Raw genomic sequence first — 17,225 nt, forward strand, 5'->3', positions numbered from 1 at the left:
GCCCAGAGAGAGAGAGAGAGAGAGAGAGAGAGAACAGGGTGACAGAGAGACAGAGAGAGAGAGCAGCAGCATGGTAAAGAGCATTGTGCCTTTTATTGTGGTGGATTTGTTTGGCCTGTTGCCTTGGGGGAGGGATGGGATGTTTAGAGATAAGGCGGGGTAAGCCCAGCAAGCCCCAGGCAAGCCCAGGCATGATTCTCATTGGCTTGTGTGCTTGGGACCATGGGGTAAATGGAGGATATTACTATATTCTTATAGATATAGTGGGGATTTTTCCTGTTAATTGGAAGATAAGGATATTAGTCTCAGTGCTGCCACTGACTTTATCATTGTTGTAGAGGTCACAACCTCTGGTAATTCTGGAAAATTAGGAAATTGCTGGTCATTTAGGTTTCAGAAGGTATAAGTAAAATGCCTGTTTTTAAAATATAGACTCTAGGAAAAAAGCTTAATTTCAAAATGATATTCTTATAAAAATTAATTTTAGAAGTAACAAGTTTCCCATCTAGAATCACAGGAAAATAAGTATTTTTTAAAAATTTTGCTTTAAAGAATAAGATGCTATAGTTCAAAAATCGAATAAGTATTTATTGTTCCAGAAGGTACATTATTTTTATACATATTTCATAAATGATACAGGATTTTACACATGTCCAATATTTTGCTATTTGTTTAAAGGACTTTTCTCCTCCCTCCCTTGCCTCCCACATGCCCTGAAAGGATTTGCTCATTACACTGTGCTGTTTCTTCTTAAAAACTCTATGCACAAACAGGATAAGTGGTTTAAAAATAATTCGCACAACAAAAATAAATGAGGGATGAGGTTGAACAACTGGGGGCTGGGCGGGGGAAGGAAGTGGGAGGAGGGCTGGGAGTGGAGACATGCATCCTTTCATTCTGTCCTGCCACTGCAGGGGGTGGCTTGGGAGCAGCAGCCATCCTGGCTGGCCTTCAGCCTCTGCAAGGCACCTGGAGTCTGCCTTTGTCATTTAAAGTGTTTCTTTTCATTCATACTTAATGATCCCGAAGGAGGAAGAAAATGAGAAAGAAACCCCTTGCCACCAGGAGGGATAAATCTTGTGAAAGAAAAAAGCCAATTGGTTGTGTGGCGAGCCCCATTATTCTTTCCATCCTGCCTCCATGGTAGTTAAAAACAGGGTATTAGACACAGATTCCTTTGACTCTTCAAGTGCAGATGTCATCTGGAAATATGGTAAAAAATATTTTGATAGAGTATAATATTAATTCTTCTTTTTCTCAATTTAAGGTAAGAAAAAATAGGGTGAAGAGGGTAGGCTAAGGAAGCCATCGAAATGTATTCCTGTATAAAGATAAAGTGCACCCTTTGAGATCCACACACTTGATTTACAACTACTGAAGTGGTGGAGATGGGCAGGCTCACAAACAGTGTGGAAGTGTGTGTCCTTTGAGATTAACAAAGCCTCCAGACAAGGCAGCGCCATCTGGATGGCCTGGAATGCTGTCACACAAGCAGATTAACAGCAGTGAAATTATTCTGGTTCTGAAATGGCTAAAGAGCTATGAAATTTAGCCAATTTGTAAACCTTACATCTTCCTAATTTGGTAATAAGCTGAACACCCCTGCTCTGATTTGGGTTGTGAAGGGAGAGCAGAATATCAATAGAAGAGTTAAATAAAGGAGGGACATTCTGCCTCCTGTTAAAGATTAATTAGTAAAAAACAAAACAAAACAAAAAACCTCATGCAGTGTTGCCAATGATTTCTAGATTCTGATCCAGAGCACTGAAATATATAGACATTTAAGAAGGTCTTACAGGATAAATCCAAAGTATCAAACAGTCATAAGTTGGTTTCAATTATTATATGGATAAAATTAGTATAACCGACACGGTGTGGGTGGTCAGAAAAGGGGTACAAGTGAGAGAGATTCCTGGTAGCTTTGCAGAGACTGCAAAATTTAAAATAGGAGTAATGACATGGGCTCAGACTCTTGTTTGCCACCCACCTTATCTTGAGAATTTGCTTTTCTGGTATATTTATTTACTCCTATGTCAGAAATAAGAACAGTGAAAATAAAAAAAATCTAGAGCTGAATGAGGTGCTGGTGTGTTACTGTTTTGCTGACCCTGCAAAGAAGATGCAAGAAAGGAACACCCCCAGCATCATTTTTCTCTTCATGAATCTCTCAACTAAATGCATCATTTTCATCTAGAAACTGAGATGCTTGATTAAGACAATATTTGCTAAGCCCTTTGAGCTTATATTCCGCAAAGCCTGATCCTCAGATTTTAACATTCCTTTCTTTCCTAAGATCCTTTTTGTTTTTTATTTTTTAATTAAAGGTAAAAACCCCCTACACTGATGTGACTCCCAGCTTCCACCTGCAATACTTTAATTAAAAAGGCAATGGTTATAAACAGGTGTTCTTTCTGCTTCGATTCCGAGGCTCTTTGCAGATCAATCCTTCTCACCAATTTGTCGAAGGGGCAGATGTACTTGTAATGGGTCTCTCAGTCTCTTAAGGTCCATTTCTGCCTAAAATAGAAACCAAATGTGAGAAAAACTGGCTAGTAAAGCTTTCAATTATATTAATATCCCCTGAGAAAAGTAAATTGTCCTTCATGACTGTGAGTCAGAAAATCATCTCACTCTCAAAATAAGACTGCCTTAGAGGCAAAGGTCTTTAAAGGCAGGGGGACCAAAATAGAAGGCTGTCCTGGCAGTTTCAGTTGCCAACAGAGCCTCCAGAAAAGGCTGTGCTATCAACAGGGCAGGGATTAGGGTCTCAGGGATGTGGGGAGCACCTTGATGGTGTTTCTCCAGAGAGAAGCCCTTTCACAAACTTTTGCCTGTAGCCAGAACTTAAATTTATGTTGCTCAAAACTTTAGTTGTTTATTCAGTAGTTCTCTAAGTTTTTCACTTAGCTAGTGATTTTAAAAACAAGGATATGCAGTCAACTGCAGCACTTTCAAAACTCACACATGCTCGGACCTCACCCATAAGAAGTTGAATTAATAGGCTTAGGGTAGGGCTGAAGCTTCTGTGTTTTTAATAGCTCCAATGCATTCCCTCCAATTGAGAGCCACCACACAGAGCAACAGAGGACAGGAGTCACTTAGGCCAAGGTAGGACGACTAAGACTACTCAAAGCACAACCCCATCATCAATGAGGGACAGAGAAGGTGGAGAAGGTTCAGAGAAAATCAACGAAACATTAAAGAGGATGGGAGAGCTTCTAGAGATTTGGGAAAAGTCCCTGAAGCCATAAAAGATTATGGAGAGAGGAGAAATGAAGATTTATTAACCAAAATCAGATATCAAAGGGAGGTATACATTCAGAAGTTTGAAAGAGGTCACTATTGTGAAAAAATATATCAATCTTTAAAAAAGCAACTTCTAGTTTAATAATCTCTGGCCTGCACCTAGCAAAGATTTCTAGTAGACTCTCTCTCTTATCTGGATTTCATTTTTGTTCCATTGCTACTATGCATTTTATGTGAGAAATTTTGGGTCAATTATTGTAGGAAGATTAAGAAAAGAGAGAAAAGTAAAAATAGACAACTCTAAAGAAACAAAAGGAAAAAATAGGTCTAAAAATTTAAATATGCTAGTGTTAACAGGATAGGTGGGACTATCATCTTTTCACCTGCTTGTTTATAAAGTTTTCTAGAGAGGTGTCTGTGATAACTGTTATTTTTATCAATTGAGAAATAATTTATACAGGAAGAAGAGGGTTGGATCATTCTTTCAAAGTTTACCTGCTGAAGTACTATGGTTCTGGATAATAATAATACCATACAAGATAGGGCTGGGACTTATTTTTATATTTGGAAAACTTACCTGAGCAATTGCATCCTTGAGTTGATTGTATTTCTCTAGGTCAAAACGTGACTTTTTGGCTCCTTTATGGAAAAATAATAAGTATTGTCTGTCTCTGGCTTCTGGGTAAACATATTCCTACAAAAATAAAAAAATAAATTATTAATCCTTGGCATACTATCTTCACAAAATAAGCATTTATTAACTATTGATTATACTTAATACACATGAACATAAAGATATATACTGATGAGTGCTGTAAAATATTTAATAATTTTTATTGTGAAACACACACAGAAGAGTACACTAAACAAAAATGTACACCACGAGTCATCACATAATGAAAATATTAATCATTACAGATAAAGAAAATAGAACACTGCCAACAACTCAGAGGCCCCCATGCTATCCCTTCTCAATTACTAACCCCTTTTTACACCCCCAAAATAATCACTATTTGGATTTTTTTTTTTTGAGAGGGCATCTCTCATATTTATTGATCAAATGGTTGTTAACAACAATAAAATTCAGTATAGGGGGGTCAATGCTCAATGTACAATCATTAATCCATCTCAAGCCTAATTCTCGTCAGTCTCCAATCTTCTGAAGCATAACGAACAAGTTCTTACATGGTGAACGAATTCTTACATAGTGAATAAATTCTTACATGGTGAACAGTACAAGGGCATTCATCACAGAAACTTTAGGTTTTGATCACGCATTATGAACTATAAACAATCAGGTCAAATATGAATATTCGTTTGATTTTTCTACTTGATTTATATGTTGATCCCACATTTGCTTATTATTATTATTTTTATTTTTAATAAAATGCTGAAGTGGTAGGTAGATGCAAGATAAAGGTAGAAAACATAGTTTAGTGCTGTAAGAGGGCAAATGTAGATGATCAGATGATCAGGTGTGTGCCTATGGACTAAGTATTAATCCAGGCTAGACAAGGGCAGCAAGACATCCACGGATGCAGAAGATTTCTCTCAAAGCAGGGGGGGTGAGGTTCTGAGCTTCACCTCTGTTGATCCCCAAATTCTCACCTGATGGCCCCCCTGCGACTGTGCCTGTCTTAGGTTGTTCCTCCCTTGAGGAATCTTACCCGTCTCTGGCTAACCAGTCATCTTCAGGGACCATACAGGGAAATGTAAAGTTGGTAAGTGAGAGAGAAGCCATATTGTTTGAAAAGGTTAGCTTTTTTACTTCTTTGCAGATTTATGCCCTGTGGCTTCTGTGCCCAGCACTTGTCTCAAGGTATCTTTACCACCTGGAGGAATTATGATACTCGGTAAATTCGATATGAGGCACGAATTCTATTTAAGGGTTGTAATTAGGAAGGAAGAAGAAAAGCTATAGATGTAGCATATGGAAGGAAACATGGGAGGATTGATTATTTCTTTGACATATCTTCTTGTAGAGTACCTTCAGTATGTATAGGTTTTAAACTACTAACTAATTTGCACACACATTAACATAATAGGAATACGGTGACATAAACAAAGCAAATCTGTAATTACCATCCATCTCCAGTGAAGCCAAGAAAACCATTTAGGCACCCTAGGCATTTGTGAAAATTTGTCTATGATATGATGGATATTGTTCAACTGTACTTGAACAGTCTGAGAGAAATCAGACAAATTAAAGCAGCCCATTTCTGGGATCTGTTCACATCCCATATGTTCTTTTAACCGTAGATAGTCTATAGTCATGAGATTCTGGAGTGCTACAACATGCACCCCTCCCAACTCCTGGTTGAGTTCCAACAGTACAGATCCGGTCAAATTCGTTGTCTCACTGTATGCACATGCCAGCCTAGACATCTCCCTCCTCATTCCTATGGAAAGTCCAGGAGACGGTGGGCTGGATGCAGCCACACCCGCAGCATCATCCGGATTCCTGTGGAGGCCTTTTGATTATCATCCCCTGGCACAAGTTCTCCAGAGAGTACTGATGCCAGAAGCTCCTCCTCATATCGTATCTTAGTTCATTTTCTGGGAATCCAAGCTAGGCCTTGATCTTCTGCATAGAAACAAACAGACCCTTTGGCCACACTTTGACATGCCCTCTATACCACTGTGCAGAAGTCATTGGAGGTCAGCACAAAGTAACTGCTTTTTTCTTTTTTATTAAGAGAAAGGAATATTATCAGAAAAGAGTACCTCCATAGCTGAACATCTGACACCCTTTAAGTGATCAACATTAAGGATATTTAAAGCATGCGTTGATCTTTGATTTACCAATAGTTTTATCCTATCAAGGAGTAATCTCCCTTTTCTTTCATTCTTTCATTCTTTCTTTTTTTTTTTTAATTTTTAATCTACACTTACATGAAGAATATTATGTTTACAATGCTCTCCCCTATATCAGGTCCCCCCTAACAACCACATTACGGTTACTGTCCATCAGCTTAGCAAAATGTTGTAGAGTCACTACTTGTCCTCTCTGTGTTGTGCAGCCCACCCTCCCCTTTCTCCCTCCCCCCCATGCATGCTAATCTTAATACCCCCCTTTTCTTCCTCCTCCTTATCCCTCCCTGCCCACCCATCCTCCCCAGTTCCTTTCCCTTTGGTACCTGTTAGTCCATTTTTGGGTTCTGTAATTCCGCTGCTGTTTTGTTCCTTCAGTTTTTCCTTTGTTCCTATACTCCTCAGATGAGTGAAATCATTTGGTATTTCTCTTTCTCTGCTTGGCTTATTTCACTGAGCATAATACTCTCCAGCTCCATCCATGTTGCTGCAAATGGTTGGATTTTTCCACTTCTTATGGCTGAGTAGTATTCCATTGTGTATATGTACCACATCTTCTTTATCCATTCATCTACCGATGGACATTTAGGTTGCTTCCAATTCTTGGCTATTGTAAATAGTGCTGCGATAAACATAGGGGAGCATCTGTCTTTCTCAAACTTGATTGCTGCATTCTTAGGGTAAATTCCTAGGAGTGGAATTCCTGGGTCAAATGGTAGGTCTGTTTTGAGCATTTTGATGAACCTCCATACTGCTTTCCACAATGGTTGAACTAATTTACATTCCCACCAGCAGTGTAGGAGGGTTCCCCTTTTTCCACAGCCTCGCCAACATTTGTTGTTGTTTGTCTTTTGGATGGCAGCTATCCTTACTGGTGTGAGGTGATACTCATTGTAGTTTTAATTTGCATTTCTCTGATAATTAGCGATGTGGAGCATCTTTTCATGTGTCTGTTGGCCATCTGTATTTCTTTTTTAGAGAACTGTCTGTTCAGTTCCTCTGCCCATTCTTTAATTGGGTTATTAGTTTTTTGTTTGTTGAGGTGTGTGAGCTCTTTATATATTCTGGACGTCAAGCCTTTATCGGATGTGTCATTTTCAAATATATTCTCCCATACTGTAGGGTTCCTTTTTGTTCTATTGCTGGTGTCCTTCGCTGTACAGAAGCTTTTCAGCTTAATGTAGTCCCACTTGCTCATTTTTGCTGTTGTTTTCCTTGCCCGGGGAGATATGTTCAAGAAGAGGTCACTCATGTTTATGTCTAAGAGGATTTTGCCTATGTTTTTTTCCAAGAGTTTAATGGTTTCATGACTTACATTCAGTTCTTTGATCCATTTTGAGTTTACCTTTGTATATGGGGTTAGACAATGGTCCAGTTTCATTCTCCTACATGTAGCTGTCCAGTTTTGCCAGCACCATCTGTTGAAGAGACTGTTATTTTGCCATTGTATGTCCATGCCTCCTTTATCAAATATTAATTGACCATATTTGTTTGGGTTAATTTCTGGAGTCTCTAATCTGTTCCACTGGTCTGTGGCTCTGTTCTTGTGCCAGTACCAAATTGTCTTGATTACTATGGCTTTGTAGTAGAGCTTGAAGTTGGGGAGTGAGATCCCCCCTACTTTATTCTTCTTTTTCAGGATTGCTTTGGCTATTCGGGGTCTTTGGTGTTTCCATATGAATTTTTGAATTATTTGTTCCAATTCATTGAAGAATGTTGCTGGTAATTTGAGAGGGATTGCATCAAATCTGTATATTGCTTTGGGCAGGATGGCCATTTTGACGATATTAATTCTTCCTAGCCATGAGCATGGGATGAGTTTCCATTTATTAGTGTCCCCTTTAATTTCTCTTAAGAGTGACTTGTAGTTTTCAGAGTATAAGTCTTTCACTTCTTTGGTTAGGTTTATTCCTAGGTATTTTATTCTTTTTGATGCAATGGTGAATGGAATTGTTTTCCTGATTTCTCTTTCTATTGATTCATTGTTAGTGTATAGGAAAGCTACAGATTTCTGTGTGTTAATTTTGTATCCTGCAACTTTGCTGTATTCTGATATTAGTTCTAGTAGTTTTGCAGTGGAGTCTTTAGGGATTTTTATGTACAGTATCATGTCATCTGCAAATAGTGACAGTTTAACTTCTTCTTTACCAATCTGGATTCCTTGTATTTCTTTGTTTTGTCTGATTGCCATGGCTAGGACCTCCAGTACTATGTTAAATAACAGTGGGGAGAGTGGGCATCCCTGTCTTGTTCCCGATTTCAGAGGAAATGCTTTCAGCTTCTCACTGTTCTGTATAATGCTGGCTGTGGGTTTATCATATATGGCCTTTATTATGTTGAGGTACTTGCCCTCTATTCCCATTTTGCTGAGAGTTTTAATCATGAATGGATGTTGAATTTTGTCAAATGCTTTTTCAGCATCTATGGAGATGATCATGTGGTTTTTGTCTTTCTTTTTGTTGATGTGGTGGATGATGTTGATGGATTTTCGAATGTTGTACCATCCTTGCATCCCTGGGATGAACCCCACTTGGTCATGGTGTATGATCCTTTTGATATATTGTTGAATTCTGTTTGCTAATATTTTATTGAGTATTTTTGCATCTACATTCATCAGGGATATTGGTCTGTAATTTTCTTTTTTGGTGGGGTCTTTGCCTGGTTTTGGTACTAGGGTGATGTTGGCTTCATAGAATGAGTTTGGGAGTATTCCCTCTTCTTCTATTTTGTGGAACACTTTAAGGAGAATGGGTATTATGTCTTTTCTGTGTGTCTGATAAAATTCCGAGGTAAATCCGTCCAGCCCCGGGGTTTTGTTCTTGGGTAGTTTTTTGATTACCGTTTCAATTTCTTTGCTCGTAATTGGTTTGTTTAACTTTTGTGTTTCTTCCTTGGTCAGTCTTGGGAGGTTGTATTTTTCTAGGAAGTTGTCCATTTCTTCTAGGTTTTCCAGCTTGTTGGCATATAGGTTTTCATAGTAGTCTTTAATAATTCTTTGTATTTCTGTGGAGTCTGTCGTGATTTTTCCATTCTCATTTCTGATTATGTTGATTTGTGTTGATTCTCTTTTTCTCTTAATAAATTGGGCTAGAGGCTTATCTATTTTGTTCATTTTCTCAAAGAACCAGCTCTTGGTTTCGTTGATTTTTGCTATTGTTTTATTCTTCTCAATTTTGTTTATTTCTTCTCTGATCTTTATTATGTCCCTCCTTCTGCTGACTTTAGGCCTCATTTGTTCTTCTTTTTCCAGTTTTGATAATTGTGATGTTAGACTAATCATTTGGGATTGTTCTTCCTTCTTCAAGTGTGCCTGGATTGCTATATACTTTCCTCTTAAGACTGCTTTCGCTGCGTCCCACAGAAGTTGGGGCTTAGTGTTGTTGTTGTCATTTGTTTCTATATATTCCTTGATCTCTATTTTGATTTGTTCATTGATCCATTGATTATTTAGTAGCATGTTGTTAAGCCTCCATGTGTCTGTGAGCCTTTTTGTTTTCTTTGTAGAATTTATTTCTACTTTTATACCTTTGTGGTCTGAAAAATTGGTTGGTAGAATTTCAATATTTTGGAATTTACCGAGGCTCTTTTTGTGAGTTAGTATGTGGTCTCTTCTGGAGAATGTTCCATGTGCACTTGAGAAGAAAGTACATCCTGTTGCTTTTGGATGTAGAGTTCTGTAGATGTCTATTAGGTCCATCTGTTCTAGGGTGTTGTTCAGTGCCTCTGTGTCCTTACTTATTTTCTGCCCGGTGGATCTATCCCTCGGGGTGAGTGGTGTGTTGAAGTCTCCTAAAATGAATGCATTGCAGTCTATTTCCCTCTTTAGTTCTGTTAGTATTTGCTTCACATATGCTGGTGCTCCTGTATTGGGTGCATATATATTTAGAGTGGTTATATCCTCTTGTTGGACTGAGCCCTTTATCATTATGTAGTATCCTTCTTTATCTCTTGTAATTTTCTTTGTTTTGAAGTCTATTTTGTCTGATATTAGTACTGCAACCCCTGCTTTCTTCTCACTGTTGTTTGCCTGAAATATGTTTTTCCATCCCTTGACTTTTAGTCTATGCTTATCTTTGGGTTTAAGGTGAGTTTCTTGTAAGCAGCATATAGATGGGTCTTGCTTTTTTATCCATTCTATTACTCTATGTCTTTTGATTGGTGCATTAAGTCCATTTACATTTAGGGTGACTATTGAGAGATATGTACTTATTGCCATTGCAGCCTTTAGATTCGTGGTTACCAAAGGTTCAAGGTTAGCTTCTTTAGTAACTTAGTGCCTAACTTAGCTTGCTTATTGAGCTGTTATATACACTGTCTGGAGATTCTTTTCTTCTCTCCCTTCTTATTCCTCCTCCTCCATTCTTCATATGTTGTGTGTTTTGTTCTGTGCTCTTTTTAGGGGTACTCCCATCTAGAGCAGTCCCTGTAGGATGCCCTGTAGCGGTGGTTTGTGGGAAGCAAATTCAAATTCCCTCAGCTTTTGCTTGTCTGGGAATTGTTTAATCCCGTCATCATATTTAAATGATAGTTGTGCTGGTTACAGTATCCTTGGTTCAAGGCCCTTCAGTTTCATTGCATTAAGTATATCATGCCATTCTCTTCTGGCCTGTAGGGTTTCTGTCAAGAAGTCTGATGTCAGCCTGATTGGTTTTCCTTTATAGGTGACCTTTTTCTCTCTAGCTGCCTTTAAAACTCTTTCCTTGTCCTTGATCCTTGCCATTTTAATTACTATGTGTCTTGGTGTTGTCCTCCTTGGATTCTTTCTGTTGGGGGTTCTGTGTAATTCCATGGTCTGTTCGGTTATTTCCTCCCCCAGTTTGGGGAAGTTTTCAGCAATTATTTCTTCAAAGAGACTTTCTATCCCTTTTCCTCTTTCTTCTTCTTCTGGTATCCCTATAATACGAATATTATTCCTTTTGGCTTGGTCACATAGTTCTCTTAGTGTTGTTTCATTCCTGGAGATCCTTTTATCTCTCTCTATGTCAGCTTCTATATGTTCTTGTTCTCTGGCTTCTATTCCTTCAATGGCCTCTTGCATCTTATCCATTCTGCTTATAAATCCTTCCAGGGATTGTTTCACTTCTGTGATCTCCTTCCTGACATCTGTGATCTCCTTCCGGACTTCATCCCACTGCTCTTGCATTTTTCTCTGCATCTCATCCCATTGCTCTTGCATTTTTCTCTGCATCTCTGTCAGCATGTTCATGATTTTTATTTTGAATTCTTTTTCAGGAGGACTGGTTAGGTCTGTCTCCTTCTCAGGTGTTGTCTCTGTGATCTTTGTCTGCCTGTAGTTTTGCCTTTTCATGGTGATAGAGATAGTGTGCAGACCTGGTACGAGTGACCGCTGGAAGAGCTTCCCTTCTTGTTGGTTTGTGGCCTTCCAAACCTGGGAGAATAGCGACCTCTAATGGCTTGTGCTGGGCAGCTGTGTGCAGACAGGGCTTCTGCTTCCTGCCTGGTTGCTATGGGGTTTATCTCTGCTGTTGCTGTCGGCGTGGCCTGGCTGGGGGTGCTCCTCCAAAATGGTGGAGCCCCGTTGGAGGGGGAGCGGCCTGGAGGCTATTTATCTCTGTAAGGGGCCTCTGTGTTCCCTGCTGCCCAGGGGGTTAGAGTGCCTAGAGATCCCCAGATTCCCTGCCTCTGGTGTAAGTGACCTGTCCTGCCCCTTTTAGACTTCCAAAAAGCACTCTCCAAACCAAAACAACAACAGCAACAATGAGAGAGGGAACAGAAAAAAAAAAAAATAGGAAAAAACACACGATTTTTTTTTGTCCTCAGGCACCGGTCCCAGGCACCCGCTCACTGGTCCTGCTGCCCTGTCTCCCTAGCACCAGGGTCCCTGTCCCTTCAAGGCTTCCAAAAAGCACCCGCCTACCAGTACTGTAGGGAAAAACGTGCGTTATTCTTTGTCCTCATGCGCCGGTCCCAGGCACCTGCTCACCAGTCCCGCTGCCCTGCCTCCCTAGCACTGGGGTCCCTGTCCCTTTAAGGCTTCCAAAAAGCACTCGCCAAAAAGAGAAAAAAAAAACAAAGGGGAAAAACGCGCGATTTCCTCCGTCCTCAGGCGCCGGTCTCAGGCACCCGCCCACCGGTCCCGCAGGGAAAAATGCGGGATATTATTTGTCCTCAGGCGCTGGTCCCAGGCACCCGCTCACCGGTCCCGCCACCCTGCCTCCCTAGCAACGGGGTCCCTGTCCCTTTAAGGCTTCCAAAAAGCACTCGCCAAAAAAAAACCGCTCCGGTTTCTTTCCACCCGCCGGGAGCTGTGGGGAGGGGCGCTCGGGTTCTGCCGGACTGGGGCTTGTATCTTACCCCCTTCCCAAGGCGCTGGGTTCTTGCAGGTGTGCATGTGGTCTGGATGTTGTCCTGTGTCTTGTGGTCTCTATTTTAGGAAGATTTTTCTTTGTTATATTTTCATAGCTCTATGTGTTTTTGGGAGGAGATTTCCACTTCTCTACTCATACCGCCATCCTGGCTCCACCCTATATCCACTATTTGGATTTTTATGGTAATTGTTTTCTTGCTTTCTTTACAGTTTTCTTACTTAAGCATTTATCCCCCTGAGCATTATAGCTTAGTTTAACCTGTTTTTTGAATTTTGTAAAAATAAGAGTCAGATAGTGGGTACTGTGCATGGCTACTTTTACTGAATATTACATTTGTGATATTCATCATTTGTGTGTAGCTGTAGTCTATTCATTTCCATGTCTACTTTATATTCTATTATATGACTACATCATAATTTATCCATTGTACTACTGATAAACTTTGGTGTTGTTTCCAGGTTATGGCTATTCTGAATAATGCTGCTAAGAACATTTCTGGACTTATCTTTTTGAGTGGAAATCATAGATCACAGGGTATGCCTATGTTCAAATTTAAGAGGTGTTATCAAACAGTTTTCCAAAATGGTTGTGCCAAACATACTCCCAGCAGGAGGATATGACAGTTGCCATTACTGCATATCCTTGCCAATACTTGGTACTGTCAGTTAAAAAAAGTTGGTGTGTGTGCAGAATTACTACATCACTTTTTAAAAACAGCTTTACTGAGATATAATTCACCTACTATACAATTCACCCATTTAAAGTATAGTGTTCAATGGTTTTCAGTATATTCACAAAGTTGCACAAGCATTACTACAATCAATTTTAGAATATTTTCATCATTCCCAAAAGAAATCGTGTATTCTTTAACAGTCATTTCCCATCTCCCTTGACATTTCCAGCTCCAGGCAACTACTGATCTACTTTCTGTCTCAAAGCTTTGCTTAGTCTGAATGAACATCTCATATAAATGGCATCATACAACATGAAGTCTTTTGTGTTTGCCTTCTTCCAAGGTTCATCTATTTGTAACATGTATCAGTGCTTCATTTCTTTTTATAGCCAAATAATATTCCACTGAATGGATATACCACATTTTACTCATCCAGTTATCAACTGAAAGACATTTGGGTTGTTCCTACTTTCTAGCTATTATGAGTAATGCTGCTCTGAACATTCATGTATAAGATTTTGTCTGAATGTATGTTTTTATTTCTCTTGGAGATACATAGCATTTTTCTGATCCCTCATGAGGCTGAGGCCTTTTCATTTGATATGTTATTGGCTATTTGCCTATCCTCTTCTGGAAGTGCCTATTCAAATGTCTTAGAATTTTTTTTCTATTGGATTGTCTTTTTCCTTTTTTTTATTATGATTTGTAGAATTATATTCTGGATATGGATCCTTTGTTGGACATACATACTACAAATATCTCCTTCCAGACCATTCACCATGTTAATAAACAAAAGTTCTTAATTTTATTATAGTCTACTTTATCATTCTTATCATTTATGTTTAGCACTTTTTATTTTGCATACAAAGTTATTCCCTACTCCACAGTAAATTCTCCTTTATTACCTTCCAGAAGCTTTATTGTATTATCTTTCATATTTAGCTCTACACTCCATCTGTAATTAATTTTTGCTTGCAGTGTAAGGACAAAGTCATTTCATTTTTTTTTAAGAAAGATATTCAGTTGTCCTAGCATCATTAATAGAAATAGGCTCTCTACAGCACCATCTTTTTACAATCAGTGTTATAACGTAAGCTATAGTCTTCCATATCTGGTAGAGCAAATACACTTTTACTGGCTTTTCTTAGTCCTTTACATTTCCATATACATTTTTGAAGTAGTTTATTTAAATCTTTTCCCCTATCCCTAAATATGTTAGGATTTTGACTGGAATTACTCTGAATCAGATAGATTAGTTTGGATAGAACTGACATTTTACAATATTTACTTTTCTAGTTCATGAACATGCTATAACATTCCATTCATTAAGTCCCCTTTAATTTTATAAGGCCTTGCAAATCTTTTCACAATTAATTTCTAGGTATTTAAAAAAGTATTTAAAGTTGTATCTTTTAAAAGTTTCATTTTCTGTTTGTTGCTGGCCTATAGGTTTATACATTGACTGTCTATTCAGTAACCTTATGAAACTTACCTATGGATTCTAACCAGTTATCTGAATGTGTTTTTATCTTTTTTATGCCCCAAATCTTTGAATAGTGTCAGTTTTTTTTCTTAACAATCTTTGTATCGTTTATATTTTTTTCTTACCCAGGCATGGTTTATGTTTGCTTCTGTCTGGAGCCTGTGAGCACAAGCACCCTGGGATTACAGTTTTCTAGGACTATCTCAATCTAATTTATGGAACTGAGATGACTGGAGATGAATTACAGTTTCTGAGTGAACCCATAGCAGGTTCATCCTTATTCTACAATGGTAACCTTTAGAGGTTCCAAACGAAAGCAAAAGTGTTTCACCTACTTTAGTGATCCCTGGACATCAATCTCTATGGCTTTGGTCCTTCTAGATTAATAAGTGTGACTCAGCTTCTTTAATCATCTTATTCCTCAGGGATGAAGCACACCTATTATCAGATTTACCTTCCTGGGACAACTCCTCTTCAGGTCCTTGCCTGGTAATTTTTGCTCTCTTGTTAGCTCTCTAATGTCTAAAACAGATGTGTTTTATGATTTGTCTAATTGTTCCAACATTTCTTAATGGGAAGATTGGTCTCATTACCTACTATGCCCTATGAGAAGCAGAAGCAAATATTTAATTATTGACGATGACGGATAATAGCTGAATAGTAGTAAATGGTCTATGGAAGCCATTTGTAAATGGACAGAATTGAGGTCTGAATCAAGTATTATTGATAGGATAAATGTTGGATTAAAAATTTGAATAAAAGTCCTCAACGTTCATCTAAATTGCTGTTACTAGGCTACTTACCTTATCTTTGCATAGGATATAAATGTACATACCAATTAAATTCATTCAGAACTATTCTATGTTCCTTCTTTTGGGCAAAAATAATTTACTAAGCAACTATGTACTAGACTCAATTGCAGGAACTAGTGATTTGATAATAACTGAGAAGAGATGCATACAGCTTGGTTATAAAGGAAAGAGATTCAGAGAGGGAGAGGTTGATAACACAGGGAACATAAAAAATAAACTGGAGTGAGAAGATACCAGAAGTGGGGAATAGGCTTATGAACAGGTAAAGGGGCTAGTCTTGAACAGGAAAATGCCACCTTTTATTTGAGCTTGAAGGAAACAGTGTGAAAGTAGGTATGGATATTGTTAAACTCAGAGAATTTGGAATTAGAAAGCTTGAATCTTTTTACCTCAATTTTCTAGGAGAAATAGGTAGGAGGCAAGGTTAAGGGTATGATGGAAAGCTTGATGTAGAGTCTTAGAATAGCTATTGTGGAGGTACTGGGGAGGAAAATCTAATTAGAAACACAAGCAGTAGCCCATTGGACACTATTATATGATTTTTCTCTAGCAATGTTCAGTAGCCTGGATATAGGATAACTGGTTAGATTCATCCAAGATTAGGGGTTTATAGAGTACATATGGTGGAAGGACAAGCAGGTAGGGACTGTAGGATACAAAGAGAATGACTATGTGATCTAAGTTGGACAGAAATGGAAGCGACACATGAGGAACGTGACAGTAAAAAGTTAAGAGAGATGTCAGGAACCTAAAGGTCTGGATGAGGTCAAAGGAGAAAGTAAATGAATAAAATGGCTAAAAAGAAAATTGTGGTCAGAAATTAGTATAATAATTTGTATTGTAAGTAGGATGGTTCTAGGAAAGAACGTCCTCAATGGCCATTAAAGTGGTTTGCTGGAGTAAAATAGAAATGATAGTTGTTGGAATTGAGAAGACAAAGGGTATGAAAGGTCAGGCCAATGTTTCTTAACCTTATTATTTTTTTTATTATTGGCCCCCTATGTAGCCTTTTTAGATATTTTTTCCTGATTGCTCCTTTTCCCCATGGAAGTTTATTACTACAGATATACTAACTACCTGTTTATGTACTGTCAACATTAAGCACCAGTTTTCTCCCCCTCTCATCCCTAACAATATCCCGTTCATTGAAAATGCATGGCCTAAGCTATTGGATGGGTGGTTCACATGCATGCTGAGGTAAGTTCAAAATGGTGATCTTATTGTCAGGCTCCCTTTAGTAGAAACTAGTATTCAGGTTTCACTGAAATATTGGTAAAATTCAATATTCCACTTGATTTCATGATTTCTAGGAACTTGTCATTTTATAAAGATTCTTTGGAACTTAATATGCTCTTGGGATATATTTAGGTTGCTAACAGATGCAACATTTCCTTGTAACACATTTAAAAGAGTTTAAATGCTATTGAACAGGTGTTTTACTTCATGGGTGCTGATCATGGATATGAATATGGAAAAGAATATTTAACCTAAGAAACTCTTTTTTTTTTTTTTTTTTTTTTTTTTTTTTTTTTTTTCCCTGAGAGGGCATCTCTCATATTCATTGATCAAATGGTTGTTAACAACAATAAAATTCAGTATAGGGGGGTCAACGCTCAATGCACAACCATCAATCCATCCCAAGCCCAACTCTCGCCAGTCTCCAATCCTCTGAAGCACAACGAACAAGCTCCTACATGGTGAACGAACTCCCACAGAGTGAACAAATTCCCACATGGTGAACAGTACAAGGGCAGTCACCACAGAAACTTTCGGTCTTGACCACGCAACATGACCTACAAACCACCAGGTCAAATATGAACACCCATCCGATCCCTGCACTTGATCTATATGTTGATCCCACACCCCTCCCA

The 17,225-nt window shown here is 38.5% G+C and overlaps 1 protein-coding gene across 4 annotated transcripts in view; it reads right to left on the reverse strand.

Moving 5' to 3' along the window:
• Window positions 1–567: 567 nt before the first annotated feature.
• Window positions 568–17,225, reverse strand: part of MCU (mitochondrial calcium uniporter) — a 245,977-nt gene continuing 229,319 nt past the window's right edge. For all 4 annotated transcript variants that reach the window (XM_036998965.2, XM_036998967.2, XM_036998966.2 and 1 more), the window contains 2 exons: window positions 3,824–3,940; window positions 568–2,517 (listed from right to left, as the gene is read on the reverse strand). In XM_036998965.2, the coding sequence (XP_036854860.1) occupies window positions 2,440–2,517; window positions 3,824–3,940 (195 nt within the window). In that variant the 3' untranslated portion in view covers window positions 568–2,439. The remainder of the gene's footprint in view (window positions 2,518–3,823; window positions 3,941–17,225) is intronic.

The sequence above is a fragment of the Manis javanica genome, chromosome 7, assembly GCF_040802235.1.
Source record: "Manis javanica isolate MJ-LG chromosome 7, MJ_LKY, whole genome shotgun sequence".
NCBI classification, from domain to species: Eukaryota; Metazoa; Chordata; class Mammalia; order Pholidota; family Manidae; genus Manis; species Manis javanica.